The following is a 20,719-nucleotide window of genomic DNA, read 5'->3' on the forward strand; positions in this document are numbered from 1 at the left end:
AGGAAAAGCAGCAAAGCGCAGTCTCTTACTCAGTATACGCGCTGTGGGACTCGTGACTGCTGAAGGAAGGAAGGCGATCTCACTTCTGCCCCCATCCCAGCGCTGCTGCTTCAGCATGTGCTGGTGCTCCCCAGGCCCCTCTGTGACTCATTTTGCTTCCTCCAGAGCTTGATGCCCCCGGAGCAGAGCAAAACTGAGGGGGACTAGGCCAGGTTATCTGTGTGTGGGGGTGGTCAGCTGCAGGATAGCTTCACCCAAAGTGGAGAAACTGAAGGAAGGCCTATAAACTCTAAGCTGAATCAGGATTTACTTAGACTAACAGTACATCAAGAGGTTTAATCGTCGTGCATACTTGAAGAATCAGTTGGCAGGCTGCAGGGGCATGCTGAGAGGAGCTTTACTGCAAGTGCAGTATCTGATTCTGAAACAGTTCTATAAATATGGAAGTATAAGAGATAATCTGTTGCTGCGAGGTGCCCTGCCGTATAATCACTAATCACAATGCATCTGAATTTTGAATGTCTGCTTCTTATTACTTGTGTGCCTAGCTTATGTCTGATGTTTGTGGGAAGGTAACATCAGTAGAAGCTCGTGTACCTAATCTCCATAAATCTGCTGCTGAAAATCTTCCTGTTGTTCCTTATGATTCTTACCCTGTGATGCTTTAAACTAAAAATCCTTGTGATAGCGGGGCTTGTCTCTTTTTCCTTCGCTGTAAATGCATGTTAAACTTCTTTGTTCAACGCACTTTTTCCATTTCAGTTTGCTGTTTCTTAATTTTAAAATGCCGCGTGTAATTGTGTCTGTTTCCTGACTGTTGCGTGCAAGTTGCTGTTTGGCAAAATATGTTTAATATACATTTATTCCCTTAACAGATATCCCCTCTAAGTAGTTTCACTATACTTTGTAACCATGGAAATGGTGTACAGATAATATTTATAAGGTAGAAGGAAAAACAGGGTGTCTAATGGGACCCCTGCTGTTCTGAAATCTCTTCAGGAGAAAAAAAAAAAAAGCCCAGACTCTTGGGATTCCATATAAATGTAGTAAGTATTCTCTAAAGCAGAAGGATTTTTCTATAAAATGTGTATTCACTTTAAATAAATTAATTCCAACATTCATATTGGATAGTCCTTTAAAACTTCATTTTCTTTCACCTTGGTTCTTTAAGTTGTGTAATACCAAAACTTCCCTCTTCATCATAATGCTAGATTTAAGAAAACTTTAGTTGATTTGCAGTCGCTTAGGGCTAACACTGAAACTGAAAGTTTGTTTTTGCTTGCTAGTACTGTTCTTCAGTGCTTGTTTTGAACAGGCACTTTCACTGTTTCTTCTCCAAAGGCTGGATGGCCCAGCAGAACTTTTCCCTCCCTTATCTGCTGAGGGTGTGTGTGATGGGTGAAGGGGGTAGTTTGGGGAGAGGATTATTTTGCATTTGTTTTTTATTCTTCGTATTTATTATTCTGCTTTCAACTTTTTTCACTTGTTTGGCATTTCCCCCTGCTGGCAGATTGAGTTAATAGCACTTCTTTCAGATGTGGAAATGGAAGGCCGTAGTTGTCCTTGAATGCCACTGTTTTGTGGTTGAAACATGGGATATTTTTCTGACGGTTTTTTTTTTTCCTCCAAGCATCTGATAAATAGATAAAATTCAAAGACTAGTTTGTACAGGCAGTGGGTCTGCACATCTACGAAGCTGTCCCCTCAGAAGTGCTATAGCACTTGCAGCAGCAGTCGAGGATGCCTCCAGCTTTGCATTTCCTGTCCGCAGTCCTGCAGCACTACCTGGATCATCTCCTTCTGTGCTCTGGACCTCTTCCCGAAACTCTTAAGACACTTCTGCCTCACTAATGTGTCATTCCCACAAGCCAGCTCTCTCTAAGATGCAGTGGGTTGCTAGAAAAGGAAAAAGTTGGGCACTCAGTCTGAAATTTTTCCTCATGCTTAAATGAATAAAACATGAAGTTGGAGATCCCTCCACTCTTAATGGAATTGGAAAAAATAAAATAATACTTTAAATACTGGAGTATAGTTTTAATTTTTTTTCTTTCCGCCTTCTGTTTTTAAAGCAATCACTAGGATTTCCTATTTCTTTAACCCGTTTCAAACACCGTTCTTTCTAGAAAATAGTGTTCTCTTTGCTTTGCAACTCCTTCTCCCACATCTCCCTTTCCCAAAATAGTCCTCTGTTGCTGAAGTATAAAAGGAAGGCAGAAACTTCTCAACCACAGGAATCAGAAATTTACAACACACCGTAAGAACAGTAGATGTTAATGAAATGATTTTTCTAGGCATGTAATTTAAAAACAAAACCCAGGCAAACAAAGACTCTGAACAACTTCCCTTTTGAATTGTTTTTGAATGTTGAAACAAAACAATGGGCTTGTCCAGCTAGGAGGACAACTCTGTCTGCTGTCTGTTTTCTGTTTACCTTCCATCTTTTCCCCCCCAGGTGTATGTATACTTGGTAGCTGTTAGGAAAATAAATAAATATAAAAACAGTTCTAAGACTTCAGGAAAATCTGTTAACTTGTTTAAGTGTAAAAGCAGTTTAATTGATGAATTTTAAAACAAACCTTTTTCTACAAACTTTATGGAACATTGCAGAATGCAGCAAAAAATTTGCTGAACTATCACCACAGTCAACCTTCCACTGATGTGTATCTTAGCACCATGTAAATCTCTTAATTTTTGGAAAAAAAAAAAACAAACAAACTCCCAATCTACCAGCTTCAAATATGAAAACTTTGCTCTTGCACTGCTAATAAAGCATAAACGTAGTCTTCATTAGGACCAGGGTTTCCTTATGGTGTTTGTAGGGATAAACAGCACAACAAAACTTACCAGTGTGCAAGTTCAGGTCATCCTACCTTTCACATGAGCAGTAATTTGGCCATGCTGCATAGAAGGTGGCTTTGTATTTATCTAAAACTGGTGAATGGTAATTCACTGAGAAGAGTGAGGCTTGATGTTCTTGTTAGTATTTCTCTGTCTGCAGTACAATAGCTTTTTAATACAACAATGCTGTAAAACGTCCCCCTGTGGGGTTCTGGGCACAAAACCCAGAATTGTAGTGGTGATAATTTTATGAATGTTAGAAAGGGTTATATGGGAAATACATGGAGTCCTCGGTACCTAGTAAGAAGGAACTTCTGCAAGGCTTGCCAACAGTCACAGGTCAGGCAGACTTTCTATAACTTTCTAGTTTACTTTTTAATAAAAGTTACTGTGAATGCCTTGTTTATCATATGAAAGGAAATTAAAAAGAAAGATTTTTTTTTTTTAAATGGTGGTATCTTAGCCTTTTCCTCTAACAGGGCCAAAGGTAGGTGTGTGAGAAAGTGGGAGGATGAGTATTTTGTTTTTAAAGGTGGATTAAATGCTTAATCCTTCGTGAATTAAAATATGCTAACTTTTTTCCCTTTCAAGTGCAAGTGGCTTTAGGATATGTTTCTCTGATTTGAGAACTGCACAGTGAGCGGTTGAAGAAGAGTGGTCTGTATTTATGTGTAGGTAAAATGTGCAAAGCCATGTGTTGTATAAATCTGCTCAGGTAAGAGAGACAGGCCTGATGTATTTAAAAACATCCACGAGCTGATTTTTGATCAGGCCAAATGTGCTGGTTCGTTTTCCTACAGTGGGTGGCTTCATCGCCTACCCCACCCCTAGCTTCCAGGAAAGGCTGAATTCACAGAGTTACTAATGAGCCTCTGAGCTGTCATCAGAGGAGAGCAAGACTCGGAGGGTAACCTTCATCTGTTTATGTGTGTTTGACTGCCATGCTGAGCTTTGCTTAGTAATTTTAAAACGAGGTTGCAAAGTGGTTTTGTCTTTACAATGGGATGGCCTTCTTAGCTATAGTGAGTCTTTTAGCTCTCTGTGTGGTAAATACAGTGCTTGTTCTGTAAAGACAGGTGATGGTGTCACATGCTTCTGTTTAAAGTTAGTTTGATAGTTTCCTAAACTGTTTTAGAGAAGGTGAATCAGTCTGACCCCAAATGAAACAGGCTTTTGGTGTCTTAAACTCCAAGTTGTGTCTGTTTCGTGGCTAATGGTCAGGGCAGAGAGGGCCCTGAGATGGGATTGGAGCTTGTAGTTTGAACGCTGTGGGTTAATGTCTGTATCAGTAGAAAGCCAAAGCTCCGTGACCACTGTGGTGGGAGCTATCCACCAGGAGAACCGGGAGGAGGCGAGCGGGGATCCAGGGGAGTTATGCAGGCGAGCAGGCCTGAGGCCTGGCCGGTACTGTCAGTGCGCTCTTGGTCATCTCGGTCCCTTGCTGGGCGCCTCAGCCGGTGCTGGCAGGAGCTCTCACAGCCCCAGCGTGACCGCCTGGTGGGACAGCTCGTGCTACCCAAGTCACCCAAGTGACAGCCCCAGTGGTGCTAACGTGCCCCCCTGCAGCGTGAGCTTCGGAGAAACGTAATCTAAAAGAGTCCTTTCTGGGCGCTGCTTGGCCTATCTTTTCTGGAGGCTGTGGAAATCCTGTTAACAAGTATGACTTTTTGCTTTTGTGACTAGAAAACCACAGTAAAAAAAAACTTTTATGATTTCTTTTCAAACTTTTATGATTTTTTTTTCTTCAACCTTATTGTTGTAAAGCTGTACTCTAAATTGGGTGAGAATGGCAAGCTTAAAACCTCCTTTGCGCAATAATTAGTCCTTTTTGTCTGAGTTCATCCTGTGCAGCAAACAAATCAGAGGCCTTATTGATAAAGAAAATAGTAATTTAAATATTATGGTGTGATACGTGTATATAAAGTTCCTGATTAAAGTTACGTGGTGTAACAGTAACCCGTGCTAGCTTTCAGAATTAGGAAAAATGCTAGCCAGAAATGGCTAAACACGACTGTTTTCCTCACATTTTTTTCCCAAATGAGTCTCTGGTTATGATAACATAAATTTTATTGTATAACTTTAAGGTCACAGAGTAAGTATCTGACTGATGTACCCAAACATTTTAACGTACAGACACTTAGCATTTAGGTAGTCTTAAATAGTCTTAAATTGTCAGGTACTATACAGTAGGATGTTTAACCACCACATGTAATTCTTCTGATGTCCTCAGGGGCTATCAAGCCTTAGACGTAGGAGTTTTGTGTTTTAACTTTTCTCCTCATTTACAGACTTCAAACAGTTTAAAGTTGATCTACAGAATATGATTGTTTTGGTAGCAGTGGAGTATTTTTTCCCTTACACGTGCTGTCTAGAAATGTTGAAAAGGTTAAGGTCCTCTGTTTTATTTTTATTTTTAATTACTTCAAGTGTGTGTATGTATATGTATAAAGTTTGTTTGGATACAAGTGAGGTGTTTTCTGGTAATCATACCAAGAGCATTAAAAAAAACAAACAACAAAACAAAAACCTATTGCGTAGGAAAAGGAGCTGAAAAAACTAATACATCTCTTAATGCTAGACTACAGACTCGCAAGAATAATTCAGGTTGCAAGGGACCTTTGAAGTTATCTGGTTCTACCCCGTTGTTCAGAGCAGGGCCAGCCTCAGATCAGGTTGCTGAGGGCCATATGCAATCAAGCTTTGAGAATCCAATTGATGTGTTTAAAAATGTGACTTGTTACTTTTTATTAAGACATTCAAACCAGTTAGATGCAATTTAATTAAAGTAACAGTTGAAAGAAAAAAAAAAACGTTAATGTGAGTGATTGTGAGCTGTTTAATTTTAACTCCCTGGTGTATTTAATTTTAACTCTCTGGTGTGTTTTTTTTAGTGAGTAAGAGGTGATGTGAGTTTGTGTATCTTCTCTTGCTGTGAACAAGAGATGTGATTTCATCTGTAGAAGCAGATTTTATCTGGTGCCTCTTTCATTAATACTATTTTGGGTTGCCTTCCAGTAGCCATGAATACAGAGAGTTGTTGAGAACAAAGCTGCAGATTTAGTTGGTTGTAAACTCTTCTTTGGCAAGTTTTCAATTTGGGATTTTGAATTGTCATGCTCCACTAATTCATTATGGCTTTATGAAGTACAGTTAAATTCTGTTCTTCAAATAAGCTGTCAGTGAAAGGAAGTGGACTGACAGTTCCTTCATTTCTCAGCAGTGACTGCTAGTAAGAATGTTTGTGCAAGCAACACCTAACACCTCTGACACTGCTACTTAATCTGTGTCTGGTTTGGAAACAGGAGGGGCATCCTGACTTCATGTTCTCTATTGCCACATGGAAGTCATTTAGCCAAAGAAACTCTGCCTTCTTGGGGCTTGAATCTGTTTATGCAATAGCCATCAGTAATAATGAGTTCAAGCCTTCCTGTCTCTATTCACCGATGATGCAGGTCATCAAAAAGGTACCTGAACATGGAGGTGATTGTATCCTATCAGTATAACACACTTCTTAATTAGCAGGGTCCATAGACACTCTCTCTTACTGGGGTGGGGAAATCCAGGAGTTAGTCTGGCATTCTCTCAGCTGCCCTTTACAGGAGTATTACAATGGCCTGAGCAGCAAGTATCTGCCTTTCCCCTTTCGTGAGGACCATAGCTGTGGATCTTTTGGACATCTCTTAAGGGATCTGCTGTATTCATACATACCTTCTGATCCTTTTCATTATTCTGTGGTACAAAGAAACACAGAACAAAAAAATAATCAGAATCACGTAGGCCAGCTAGTCCTCTGCATAAAAAGTGGTAGAGACTTAACCACTTGGCAGGTTATTGTAGGGGCTAATGCATAGAATGCTAGAAAAATGTTAAGAACGATGGCGAACGTAAGTCCATTCAAGATGCTTGGAGTTGCCAGACTGGGATGTTTGCTCTTGATTTCTCTGTCTCAATCCCCTGTTTAAGAAAACTTGCTTGTATCAGGCATAAGTTTTTCTACAGCTCTCAGTAGTGCGCTGCTTATGAGGGAACCATTTCTTTATTTGCCGTAGAGCTTAAATGTTGAATTAAAAAAAAAAAAAGCTTGCAAACTGAAAACTCAGAATGAGAAGAAATTACTCAGATGCTTTATTCTTTAGGCTTGTCTCTGCTAAATGAGGCAGAGATGCCAGGAAAAATACTGTACTTGCATGAGGGCAGAACTAAAGTATTTTGTATTGTTAAAGGTTTGACTTTTGAACATTGACCTGCTTTGAACACTTAAGAAGAAAACCTGTAGTAAGTCATATACAGAAGAGGATGCAGATGTATTTCCATTCCCGGTCTAGGTCCTCCTTAAGTGACTTCTCCAAGGCAACGCAGCAAATCACTCGGAGAGTCACAATTAGACTCCTGGTGTTCCCAACTCTGTCCTCGGGAGCCCCTGGGTTCCCAGCCTGGGGTTGCAAACCTTTGGAGCGGCTGCAGGCAGCTTGGAGATCGGTAACTCTGTTCTCGGTGTTAGCTGAGGGAGAGGGATCCAGCCTGGGGGAGGATAGGGCCCCTCTCTTGATAGGGGTCTCTACATAGGGGAGGAAAATAAAAGGAAGGAAGGAACAGTTAATCATGCTGTTATTTCCAAGTGGCAGTGTTCTCTTCACATTATATGTACTCATACTTCAACCAAATAGATGTTTTTTTGTTTTTTTTTGTTTTTTTAATCATTCTAGGACTGTATTTGCAGATGTGTAGTGTGACTGTTTTGTTTAGCTTTCCAGAGTCAGTCACCTACAGCAGTGAGGTTTTTTTAATAGCAGGGAGATGCAGTCGTTGCAGTTGCTTGTTGAAGGGGCACGGTTAGTGCTTCTGTAATTAGAGAGCTTCCTCTATAGATTTTTGGGACCAATAAAATCACTGATAGATGGTAGGAGGTGGTGGTGACAAGTGAAGTTTTCAGTTGGAGAGGAAGCAACTGGAGTTTGAGAATTAAGGCTGTCTCTTCAGGAACTATCAATAGTGAGGGTGTCGCAAGTTCTGTTGCATCCAGAACAAACGCATTTAATTTGATTGCAGTTTCCAAACAAGCCATCCTCCTCTGTCCATACCCTACCATACTGGATGTTGTTTATACTGATCTGAAACTGCTCTAAAACGAAGGTTACAGAAGATAAGCTGTTACATCTTGTTGTTCAAAATGCACAATGAACTTTGAGACTAGGAGAGGACAATCCCACGCGCTGCCAGCTGTAGGCTTCCCATTTTCTGTTCCTGTGTTGGTGCTCATCAGCACGCTGGTGCTGCTGGCTGGTGCACGCTGGCTCCTCTGTTGGCGCAGGCCTCTGCAGAGTGAGAGATCACAGAATAGTCGAAGTTGGAAGAGACCTCAAAGATCACCCAATTCCAACCCTCTGCCGTGGGCTGGGACACCTCCCAGCAGACCAGGTTGCCCAACGCACCATCCAGCCTGGCCTTGAGCACTTCCACTAGGGCTGCACCTCTTTATGAGGCTTAAACTTTAGCTCGGCAGTGACTTCTGTGTGGATAGAAACATTTCTGTAAGATCTTGTTGGCTGTGGATCCAAGCTTAAAATAGACTAATATTCTAGTATTTTACTAGAAAATTGGAGTGTTTTGGAGTTTTTTTTAGCGTCAGGCAAAGTAATTGAAGAAATGAGGTATCATTTGTATTTTAGCTATCTTTTGAGGACTCTGACTCACAAGTTTTTATGATTCATATACGGATGATTTAAGAAGTACCACCTTTCTGTGCTGCTCAATGTTTTTCCCCCCATGACACAGGCAGTGTGCCTTCTCAGCCTACGTGGTTCATGACCTAACATATTAGCCTAAACTGCCATTGATTTCGGTTTACGTTAGTGCTCAGGGATTTGAGCTCTGGTGACTGTGCTGACATGCCAACTGCTTCACCACCTCTGTTGTGCTGCTCTAACCTCTGGCAGACGAGGTGCCAAAACATCCGGGGTGGGCAACCTCATCGTACTGAGTTGTGGCACCTGACAGGCTTGTGACTTGGATCTTAATAAAGTGACGGAGAAGAGGTCTCCCCCAGGGGAGGGGGACACAGGCCTTGGCAGAGCTGGGAAAGCTTGTATGTGTATTATTTCCCTAGTGACTGTAATAATTTGTATTTTAACTACATTAGAATTGTAGGTCTCCTTGTGTTTCCCTTCCCATGTCAAATAAATTTTCTTTCAAAGTGGTATTTTTTAGCTAACTTCTACATCAGTAAAAACAAAAAAAAGACCCAAAACTTCCCAATTTTTTAATTTATCTGTTTCAAATTGTAGTTAAGCTGTTTGTCATTATTATTTTTTTTCTCTTTTGCAGGAGGGGGGTAGAGAGCTGAAGGGAATAACTTCCTCAAAACTGGTAAGCGCTCCTTCCCTGAGCTAGGATGGTTTACCTAAGAATAGATGACACAAAGAGCTGGCATGCATTCCTGGAAAAATTTGATGTTTACTGAAACTGAATCCTATCTGTTCTTATATTCAGAAATTAAATCTTAAAAAGTAAATGTTACAGATGGAAGCCCCAGTCCTATAAATAATTCACTGTAGGGTTGAGATTTGGGCCTGAGGGTCTGTAAGTACAGTAGACATTTAACTTCATCTATTCAAAATAATAATGTTATTTTTTCTGTACAATGTGAAAAATTTATCTGAAGGGATTTTGGGTGCAAAAAGACTTCTCTCTAAAATTCTAAGTTATTTAGGTCCTTCCATGAAGTAATTAGAGAAGTAATTCATGGTTTTTGTGTATGTCCTACCTTTTGTTTTTGTGTTTGTGTGTGTGTGTGTGTATGTGTATAAGTTACATAAGCTGTGTTTTTAGTGTACTTTCCAAAATAGCCATAGTTTAAATAGCTTTGTGATGTCTTAGAGTTTCTGAAGTGGATTGCATTTTTTTTTTTTAATCGGGATAATAATAGAGAGGTACTAATGCTCTTACATGACTCTTGTAGAGTTTAAGGTTTCGTCCAGTCTCAGTGCTTTATAACACGTAACATTCGTGCTGCTTTAACTGAGGTGAATTGTGGTACTTTTTCTGAGTGTGAAATTTTAAGTTACATCAGAAGTAAGGGATTGTTTATGACAAATGTGTGCCTGCAAGAAATTGAACGGAGGACTGCTGCCTCCAAAACTTGAAATTAATCCAAGGAATGGCAAATTTACATCTCGCTGTTGGTGTTCTTCCTGGTTGTGGCTTGGAAGTATGTCTGTATGTGCAAGAGAGGCAAGTACTCCCCAGTCCTCTGCTTTCCCTTTGGAAGGTCGCAGTTTCTAGCATTCAACAAGGCATTTTAATGTTTTCCTTTTAAAAACTAATGGGATGAAGAATGTTTGCAGACCAACCCGTCCATGCAATTTCAATCATTTACAAGGTTTTTAATTAAAATAATAATTCTGCTGTCATAAGAGTAAAGTGGAAAATGCAATATATTTTATGATTAATCCAGGGATAATTTTATACATCCTAGGATGTGATATTGTAGCTAGTTTATAATGCCACTGATCTCGAGCTGTTAAATCTCCCCTGGAAGTTGAATCTGAAAGAAAAAAAGCTCAAGGATATTGAGGATTTTTGCACTTAAAAAACGTTTGACCACTTGTTTAGGATGTTCTGTACCTGCTTTTGAAGGAAATGCAAACAATATTTAACCAGCTGCCCTCATATATTTCTAGATGTATTCTACATAAAGCAGAAAAAAGCAATCTAGGACTTGTTGGATGTAAAGAATGATCACTTTTTTTAATTAACATTGGCAAAGTGTTTAAGGTACTTCAGGGAATTTCAGACAGGGATAACTTGATAGTTATTCCTGCTTGGGGAGGGAAGCTACAGAAGAAGTGTGTTCTAGAGTGCATCAGCTGAGTAACAACTGTATATATTTTATTTTTGAGAAATTGGCAACTTGGCCAAATTTTAAAATGATTGTTTTATTTAAAAAAGATTGTTCTCCAACCCCCAGTAATGATTTGGATGCTCAGGACACTTCCAGAGCCTCCCGATGAATTCTTCATTGACCTTTTCCTGTTTCCTCATCTTTAAAGTGATGGTGATGTGTGCTTCAGCTCGGCTGCCATGCCAAATATATGGTATCTTGTTTGTAACTTAACACAATTCCAGTAATCACCAATATTGGTCCTTTTTTTGAGAAGGAGAACAGTGGTGCTGCTAGTGACAACTACAGCAGCTGGAGAGAAGGTGATTGCGAAAAGATTATGCTTTACTGTGGAGCCTTTGCTGATGGAGCAGTGATAATTTCCTTATGTATGAGACAACGAGTTTTTGAAGAGAGGAGGTAGTTTCCCATGTTTACCATGTCCTTCCGTGTCACTTTGCCAGCAGAAGGCAACTGGAAGTAAATGATACTGCAAAGCAAGTTGCTGTAATGGGAATGCTGGAGGGAGGGACAGTAGGAAGAGAGCTAAGAGTTAGAAAAGCTTTAATTAAAAAAAAAATCACTTATTTTCTCTCATCTTTTCTTGGAGGCTTCAGTCTTATGTATTGAAATTAATTCTACAGGATTTTTGTAGTATGATGCCTATTTCTAATTAATATATATTTAAAAAAAGTTTGTGGTTATGAAATCTTAAAATCTAACTTTAAAATTACAATAAAAGAAAAATCCGAAATTATAACAAACATTGTCAGGTGGATCTAGTGGATGATGGGTGTCTTACTAGAATTGTTTTGTTTTTTTTTCTGGCTTGCTTGTTCCCCAGTACAGCAGCAAATTACCCTTGTTCCTGTCTACAACTGTGTAAACATGGATAGGCTGAACAGCCACTTGCTTCTACAAAGCACTATCGCTTTTTTCTTAAACTTCTAAAAATTAGTGTGAAAAATCTATCTGCTCGAGGTGTCTATGAAATGAAGCTGGATTATTTTGTATGAACCATCAATATTATATTTATAATATCTACCTGTCAAATTAAGTTTTGCGTTTGTGTGGTGTCTTTTTTTTACTCCTCAGAAGTGCCACATCACTTTTCACATGAACTTGTACTAGGCTTTACAGTCAGGTGTATTAAAATTGTGTATATCTTTTACATTCTCAGTTGAGGACAACTTTTTTTTTCTGTTTTGTTCCTTAAAGTTAGCATGAAGCCATAGAATGATAGTTGCTGTTTATCACGATTGCCATCTCATTCATGGAAGACGCCCTGAGAAGAACTTTGTTTGTGCCTGCCTGTATCTTTACCTCAAAGTGGAATTTCCAGGGCTTATGAAAGACTTTTTGCCTCTGCAGTGGGATCCAGTTTTCATTAGTCACTCTCCCACGTGGTTTCCTGAAGCATGGTTTCTTTTGAAACTGCAGTGATAGGGACTTAATGCACACTGTAGTTGTTCTTGTCTGTGACTGGAAGTAATAATCCAGGGTTCTGTTTTCTCATTAAGGTTTGTGGTAATAGAACAGGGAACTATATGTAACTTCCATGTATCCCTTGATACAAATTACGATTTTATGGAGAGTGGTGCTGCAAAGGCAGCTGTTCTAGCACTTCTGTCACGTGTGGGAGAGACTCTAGTAGAAGGTCATTCTATGTGTTGACTAGAAAGTCTGATCAGGCCTTTGTTATTTAAATAAGTAACTTTAAGCTAACAGCAGACAGCACTGAAAAAGAATGAATTTAAATACAATGCTTTTACAAAAACCCTGGATAGTCTTCTCTTTTTGTAATGTGATGTTTGGAGAGAGAAACAAGGCTAATTTAAAAACCAACCAACCAACAAACCCACCACTTTTTATTTAAGGAATTCAGACGTGTCCAACACTTAAGTATACTGTGTATTTAGACAATATTAAAATAAAATTCTCTAATTTAAATTAATTATTCTCTTTTTATAGTCTACATGCCTAATCTAATCTGTCACTAGCCTTTTGAAAGCAATGAAGTCCCATTATGCAGGCCTCTTAGTTAACAATACTTGTGCAATAATTGTGAGCAGTTTTCAAAGATAAAAAATTGGAATTACTTTAACACTCCAACAATTTCATGTGTGATGCCTGGATGGAAAGATTGGTATATATGGTTTTCCTGAGATATTCTATGCTTATGCATTTATATACGTCTCTATATAGATATTGTATATATTTTCATCCATTTTTTACACAAGTTCTGTTGTGTTTGGAACATATAGGATACAGAAGGAAATCTTAATCCTGTTTCAGAATCATGATACTTTTAACGTATTTCTGAACAAAAATCACTTGTCTAGCTTTCGAGGCTTTTAGAAATAGGGATGTCGATGCTTTTCTTTGTCAGAGGTTAGGGGGATTCATTTGTTTGAAGTACAAGTGAAGATGGTAAACTCATACCTACTGGAATTCTACCTAGAAAACAGCAGAGGGTTTTAAACTTAATGCTTTTTAATGTCTTGTGCTTTATAACTATCTTCTGTTCCTTCAAAATATGAAATGACTAACTCAGCACAAACTTTAGGCATTGCATGTTAATGTTGTTCTGTGAAATTATATGCAGACCATCCCATCTAAGAACAGCTCTAAAGTCTCATGGAAGTATGGTAATGCAGTACATTCTGGTTAAAATGTATTGCTATTAGGGTTACAGAATTTTAGCCCCAAGAATATTTTCTTGTCTATGCAGATTTTTTAAAAACATTCTCAGTAGCCAAATTTCTAATTTAATATGCAACTACAATGGAATATTGGTAGGAAATAACTGCCTGCAAGCTAGGATAAAGTACAAGTATGTCAACTTTTGGGATATGTGAGAAGTAACAAATCTGGCGAAACTACTCCCAAAGAAGGCATTCTGTACAGCCGTTAGATTTCTTGTGATTGAAAGATCACTTTTTTTTTTCCTAGACTAGGAAGCGTGCAGCTGAATATAGTTCACTTGAATTTCTGCTCTGTTATACTTTTTTTTTTTTTTTTTTTTTTTTTCAAATTAACTTGTCTTTCAGTAACTAAGCAAAACATTTATTTTTCATATAGTGCTGTTGTGGAGAGGAAACCAGAAACTAAGGCACTGGAATCAGCAAAGACACATCTAGAGAAAGTGGAGAAGGTAGAGAATGGAGCTGCAGACTCTACAGGAGGCTCTGAAAGTGGAAATTCAGGTTCACCAGGTAATTTGTATTCTTTCTTGCTTTATATTTGTAATTAATAGCAACATTATTATTACAGATACTATTACAACTAATGGTTGGTATTGGGTAATACCATTACAACTATAGAAGTAATTGTCTTACAAGCTTGGAATTGCTTTAGAATTTCATACCTGTATTTTGACCCTACCACCTGTTTGTTTTTAGCAAATGTGAAAAAATCTACATATCAGGATGTGGGTGGGGATTTTTTTGGATATTTTGTAGAAGTGATAAAAAACAGTCAGAAAACTCTGTTCAGTAACTTGTGTCTGGAAGGGTTTTCTGACATTCTAAAGCCAACTTCAGTATTAAGTTGGAATGAGAAAATATGTTGGAGGAACTTCCAAGCAAAGGTAAGAGGACATGTGCATATTAATTCAAACAAGTATTGAGACAAAATTGTTATAGACATAAACAGAGTAGCGGCTGTCTAAAATGTTAAATTTATCAACGAAGCCTTTTCAAAGGACAGTTCTCCAAGTATTCTCAAGTATTTCTTCTGGACCTGAAACTGACAACTGTTGCACAGTGGATAAAAGAAATTTGCAATGAGTTATGCTGATCGGTTTTGCAAATTTTGGAAAATGTTTCCAAGTTACCTAGAACACTTGTTTAGACAAGTCATCAGATGACTTGTTCAGTAGTTTTTGCAATGATGAGCATAGTGCAAGAACGTGAGTGGGTGGGTTAGTAAAATGAAAATTTCATATGCTTTAATAAAGATACAACTTTCAGCTGGGGAGAAAAATGATAAAAAGCTATGGATGAATTTCCAGAACTACAGACAAGTATTTTGCTCTCCTCAAACTCCAAGGGCCCTTGCCTTCAAAACTTCAGTGAAGCTTTGTTATGGGCGTAATAAAACTCAGAAATTACCCATGGTGTTACTGCAGGCATTAAAACATTTAAGGTTGGTAAGTACTTTAATGTTATCTGCTATGTGGTGATCAGAACTCTAGTAATACTTGTGTTCGTATAACAGCATTTACCAGTTGTGTATCTATATTTCTCTTTACTCATAAACTAGCCAAAGATTTTGAGGCAACAATTTTTTAATAAGCTTTCATATCCATTTGTAATGATGATGAAGAAAAAGGATGAAGACTGGAAAATGTTGAAGACTTTTTTAACATCCTAAAGATATTTTTTGTCCCACTTGCCTTTGCTCTGCCTAGCCCTCATCAAAAGTTAGGTCTGCACTTAACTGTGATTACATATGGTTTTAGTGGATGAAACTAGACAAGCCATTACTGCGGAAAGTTTTCTTCTTCTTCAAGAAAGGTGTATATTCCAATTACTAAGGTTAAGAACAAGTCTAAATATTTACAATGGAAAATAACACTTAGAGTAGTATGTTTGGTGCTTCAGTAAACTCTTCTAGAATTGTGGACAAGTGGTTGCTGCTGTGCTGCTCAAATGGCCACCAATAGAAATGTAAATTGTTTTTTGGCACAAAAATCTTCAAATGAAATGTTTGAGTTATACTGTATACATTTAAATTCTTTATTATCATTATCTTACCTTATCTTTACATTTTAATTTTTTCAACTAGAAATATAATAAATCCTTTCTTTTGACAGTGCCCCAGGATTTCTGGACAATTGTCTCACTTGTCATCGCCTACCTATTTTTTTTCCAAGGACTTATTTTTTTAAAAAAAAAACTTGCTAAGACTCATACAGTCATATTTTGTCCTCCTTTTGTACCTGGTGGACAGGTGTCTGTGATGAAGTTCAGCTTTTCACTCTGTGTGAGCAGAGCCTCCTAACTTCCTGATGCAGCATGTCACTTGTCATGATTGCTTATGTAGCTGTAGACAGTGGTGCTCAGTATGATTGAAATTTGTTTGTAGAATAGCTCGTTATTTCCTGCCTATTCCAGTTCAGCTTCAGAACTCTGTCTGAAGCTTTGATGCTGCCTGTTTGGCAGAGTGTATCTTAAACTACTACCAATAAAGACCCGAAGAAGGTGTTTAGCTGTTTAGGAGAAGATGCTTCTTTGTTCCATTTCGATGATTGAAGGTTCCTCTATAAGTGATGTCTGACCAGGTCACTTACTGTATTGGAGTACAATTTAAATATTAAAATATCTTTGATAGCCAAGCAATCTCTTCCTGAGAAGAGATGCATCAACTCTAGCAGAGCTCTATTCTGCTACTGTGTTGACTTGATTGAGGTTATTTTGAAACAGTCTGCTCCTCATGGTTTTGATCACAAGAGGTGTGAGAGGCACTCTATTTAGCTATTCTCTCAGCAGGGTTGGGCTTCATGGATGACTCTTCGAGCTGATGGGTGGAAAGAACCAAAAGCATCCTTTCTCTTTTCATTTATTAGCAAAAAGAACAGAGTATTTGAAGATATCTTAACTTTAGCAAACATTTTTCTTATGATTGGATGATGCCATATTACATGATCCATAAATTTAGCAATACATTATGAACAATCTACAGCCACTGAGTATGTTGTCCTGTGATTGAGTCTGTACAAGAACTTTGTATGTGTCAAGACAAACAGATCCGTTTTTTTTTTTTGTCAAACTCTGATGTGGCAGAAAGCACTGAGGAAAAGTGAGCTAAGCACATAAGCACATGGCTAACGTAGCAGCTCAACTTCCCACAATACTGAATGATGAAACAATAATATTCAATGTAGATAAATGCCAAGAGATGCGCCTGGGAAAAACTGTCCATCTTGTATCTGTAAGAGCAGACTGAATTAGCACTGAGCAAGCAGTTCTTGTGGTACAGAGTACTTGAATGTTGCATGCAGTTTTAATCCCTCTTTCTCCCAGTGATGGAGAAGAACTGGAGAAGTACAGGGAAGCGTGCTAAGAGTGAACAAAGCAATGGAATGACTTGTGCGTGAGGAGACTTACAATCTGAAAGAGTGGCTTATGAGGAATGAGATGTGGAAAAAATGTGGTATGAAGAAGATGACTAGAGAAACAGTAAAGGAATAGCTTTCCATAATTTCATTTGCCCCTCATGCACACGTTAATAGGAGGCAGATTCAAAAGAAAAAGGAGGTCCCTTTACCTAGGAGTACTACAGTTTAACTTTGGAACATATTGTTACAGGATTTGTGGTGTTCTCTTGAGTTCAGAAAGTAATTAAGGCAGATTAATGGAAGAAAATTTTGTTACTAGCTATTGAGCCTAAGATACCATCTTTGAAGACATCCAAGATCTAAATTTCTAAAAGATGGGGGATGACACTCTACACTTTTGCAGTACTCCTACTGATGGTCATGTTTGCTATTGGCTAGTACTGGAAAGATGTTAGAGCAGTTAAACCTGTGGTCTGGCTCAGACTTATTCCTCTGTTATGTTTTTTCTGATTAATGCCACTTTTAGGATGTGAAATGAAATACACTTTAAAAAATCATTGATAAGGTGAATTCTCTGAGCCCTATCAATGCAGGTAGAATTAAACATGCTTCTTTTTGTTCTGTCTTTCTGTTCCTCATCCTTTTCCTGATTTTGATGAGGCAATGGAGAAGAAAGTACAGACTTTGCCGTGTTTTTTCCTCACATGCAAAGAACAATGTAATGTGATGAGACTTGGCTGTAACCAGAAAAGAAATTTGGGGGTGGTGGTGGTTTGTTGCCTCTTCATTGTGGGCTCTAGTTTTCTTTAGTGACAGCCTGATAACTTCCCTGCTTATCAATAGGCAGCATCTTCCTGCAGCTGCCTGAAGGAAATGAAGGAGGAAGAATAGTGAATAGTAGCCATCTGTCTGCTTCCCCTTGGATGTGGAGGGCAACTCTTCTGCAATGATCTCAATCTCTGACTGAGGGAGGAAAGTGGCAGAGATACTTCTGGACATGGGTCTTCCATGTGGTACCAGCCAAGCCAACACACAGGCGTTCCCTTAGTACTTGAAACGTTCTGTGCTTGAGTGCACAAACAGCTTTTGTATTTGCAGTGATTCTCTGTGATTTGTGTTTCTTGTGACTGCAAGCAAAGGAGGCTACAGTTCTACAGAAGGCATGGCTGTTAGATTAGTTTAAACAGCTGCTTTAAATTGTCCTAAAAAGGCATCACTTGTTCAAGAACTGTTTAGGAGAGGGAACAAAAGTGGCGGATTAGTGATAGTTTTACTATATCAATAAGAATGGGTTTGGAAATTATATGTATTGAATTCCTCATGGATTATGCCTAGCTATTGAATGCTATGAAATGTGTATTTTTTTTAAAGTTCTCCAAAAATGTTTAATTTTAAACTGTTCAGTATGATCCTTAATGAAAATCTTAATTTTATCTCTTTGCATCTCTTTCTTTCTAGAAACTGGTTGCCCAAATGAAGCAAGATCCGCAGGTAAATATTTCTCTTTGTATTATATTATTTACCCTTAAAAATACAGGGAATAACAGTGCATGGGAATTTTAGATACTTCATGTTTTTCCATGTTAACACAGTTTTTAAAAGAAAGCTATTATGAGCAAGTCTTTAAGCAATGACTGGATTGTTCTTTTAAAAGAAAAACAAAAAATCCCTGCAGATAAATCAACTAAACAAAAAATTTCACCAACACTCTTGGAGCCTTTTGTCTCATTCTTAGAAGTATAAATCAAGGGGCTCTTGCACGCTATGGTACAATAGTGTTGTAAGTTAAGTGTTAAGTAACAAGTGTTAAGTAAGTTTCTGGTTCCACTGGAAGTTTTTCTTTACAAAAACTGCCACTTGCTTTTTTCTTGTCTGAATTATAAAAGAAGAGAGAGGATCCTCCTTCCAAGAAATGTTGTCCAAATGAAGAATAGAATATTCAGGTTGAATACAGTCTTAGATATCCAACTTCAGCACTGTGATGTCTGAAGAGTGGATACCAGGCCTTGTGGTGTTTCAGAGCTACTGAAGTTAGATAACTAGACTCCTTGTGTAGACAGCAGAAGTCATCTCTTTCCCAGTGACAGTGTAAAGAGACTTGGTTTGTCTTGCACAGCAATTAAGCACTCTAGTTATCTGAATGGGGAGTTACGTGGAATTAGTCTAACCAGTGTGAAATGTTGAGTACAGGGATAAAGAAAAGCAGCTCACTTCTGGTTTACTATTAAGTGCTTCCATTCCCATACAGTACTGAATGCACTGTAATTTTCTGTGTACATATTTTCTGATCTCAGTGAAGTGGGAAGACAGCTTTTTGTAACTGTCAAGTACAGAAAGACCCCTGACAGAAGTGTTGAGGGAGGAGTAGGATAGTATTGGAAAATCTACTTGCTAGAACTTCCTTATTCTGATGGGATTTGGGAAAGGTCTGCTGCTCTTACTTGCTGGGCTAGTCTGCTAATGATTAGCCTGCAGAGTAGTTTGCTTTCTGTTTGTGTCCGTTGAAAGACAGCTCAGGGCTGCAAAAAGCCATGCAAAGTTCATGAAGCCAGGAAGAATGAATCTGGTCCCTGCTTCCAAGCTCTTAATAATCTGGGATAAAAAATGCATTAACGAGAATCCAGAGAAAGGGAGGATGACTGGTCAATATCTGGTTTGCTAGGATTGTGTTTATATTGGAGAGAACTATCCAGAGATAACTGAGTTGAGATTGTTACACATTTTGAAATTGTGGATGAATATAAAAATGGGCAAGTTGTCTTGAGCATGAAGTTCCTATAACAATATTAGTCTCATGTTCTAATATTTCTATGTAACACAACAAACCTACATCCTCTAGTGTAAAGAATTTGCAACATAAATGATGGGGGGGGGATGTGGGGGGGAAATGCAGAGAAGTTTGCTTCCCTGTCACATTTCTTCAGAGCTTCACAGGCTTTAAACTGAGTGCAAATCTTTTTTAAATTTTATTTTTAGTAGAAAAGAAATAGTCCTGCTAAAAATTGTTCTCTCTGCATCTTTATAGTGATGTTTATTGCTTTTAAATCTTAAACTTAAAGTGCTATTGTAAGCAAAGTGCTGATATGAATGATGTGCTAAGGCAGATGTAATTCTCTTAAATATAGTCTAAGGCATAAAAATACGTGGAAATGAAGATTTAGATATGTTAGCCTTCATTTGGCATGTGTGGCAGTTAAGATTTAATAGATATGGTTGCTGATGCTCAACAGAGTCAAATGCATAACGTCTTTGCATAAGTAGCATAGGTGAATGTGCTTTAGGTGACATACTGTTGCATTCAATATGATGCAATTGCATTATATATTGACGAACATTTCTTGTTTAATTTGTAAACTTGATGGAATGTATAAATGCTTTATATTGTGGTGAGCACTAATGGATGTTCAATGAAATCTGAATTCCAAACTGAGTTGTCTCTTTGAGTACTAGAAGGGTCCTCTGATGGTTTTTGCACTCAGTGACTTAAGTAAGGCTTTGTTGAGCCTCTTGAATTTTATTGGCTGTACATCCAGAGGTGCTGTTATCTGTAGTATAATATGAAAAAAAAAAAAACCTTCCTGCTACTACTCTATGTTAACAAATGGAATATCTTTCTCACAGATATTTTTTCTTTCTAATCAGAATGCTGATTTGAAGAAACAGCTTCACGAACTTCAAGCCAAAATCACAGCTCTGAGTGAGAAACAGGTAGGGAGATGTTTTTAACACCCTTTTCTAAAGATGTATATTCTCCCAGCTTCCAAGAGTGCTGCTATTTTTTTTTTTGAAGTGCAAAAATAAGTATGGGCAAACAGGCATTTGGGATTTGTATTTGATTTCTCTCAACGAAAGATAGGATGAATTATTGAAAGTCTATCAAACAAGCAACTACTGTAATCAGTGGAAGCTATAACAACAAATTACCTAGCATCGAAACTAAT

General features: G+C 38.2%; 1 protein-coding gene across 11 annotated transcripts in view; it reads left to right on the forward strand.

Moving 5' to 3' along the window:
• Nucleotides 1-20,719, forward strand: part of PHF21A (PHD finger protein 21A) — a 133,838-nt gene that overhangs the window by 23,288 nt on the left and 89,831 nt on the right. For 4 of the 11 annotated variants that reach the window (XM_040560143.1, XM_040560142.1, XM_040560135.1 and 1 more), the window contains 4 exons: nt 9,166-9,204; nt 13,799-13,932; nt 18,237-18,269; nt 20,400-20,486. In XM_040560143.1, the coding sequence (XP_040416077.1) occupies nt 13,879-13,932; nt 18,237-18,269; nt 20,400-20,486 (174 nt within the window). In that variant the 5' untranslated portion in view covers nt 9,166-9,204; nt 13,799-13,878. Of the gene's footprint in view, nt 1-9,162; nt 9,205-13,798; nt 13,933-18,236; nt 18,270-20,399; nt 20,487-20,719 lie in introns of all 11 variants that reach the window. The other 7 variants (XM_040560141.1, XM_040560144.1, XM_040560140.1 and 4 more) reach the window with 3 other exon arrangements.

Source organism: Cygnus olor, chromosome 5 (genome assembly GCF_009769625.2).
Source record: "Cygnus olor isolate bCygOlo1 chromosome 5, bCygOlo1.pri.v2, whole genome shotgun sequence".
NCBI lineage: Eukaryota > Metazoa > Chordata > Aves > Anseriformes > Anatidae > Cygnus > Cygnus olor.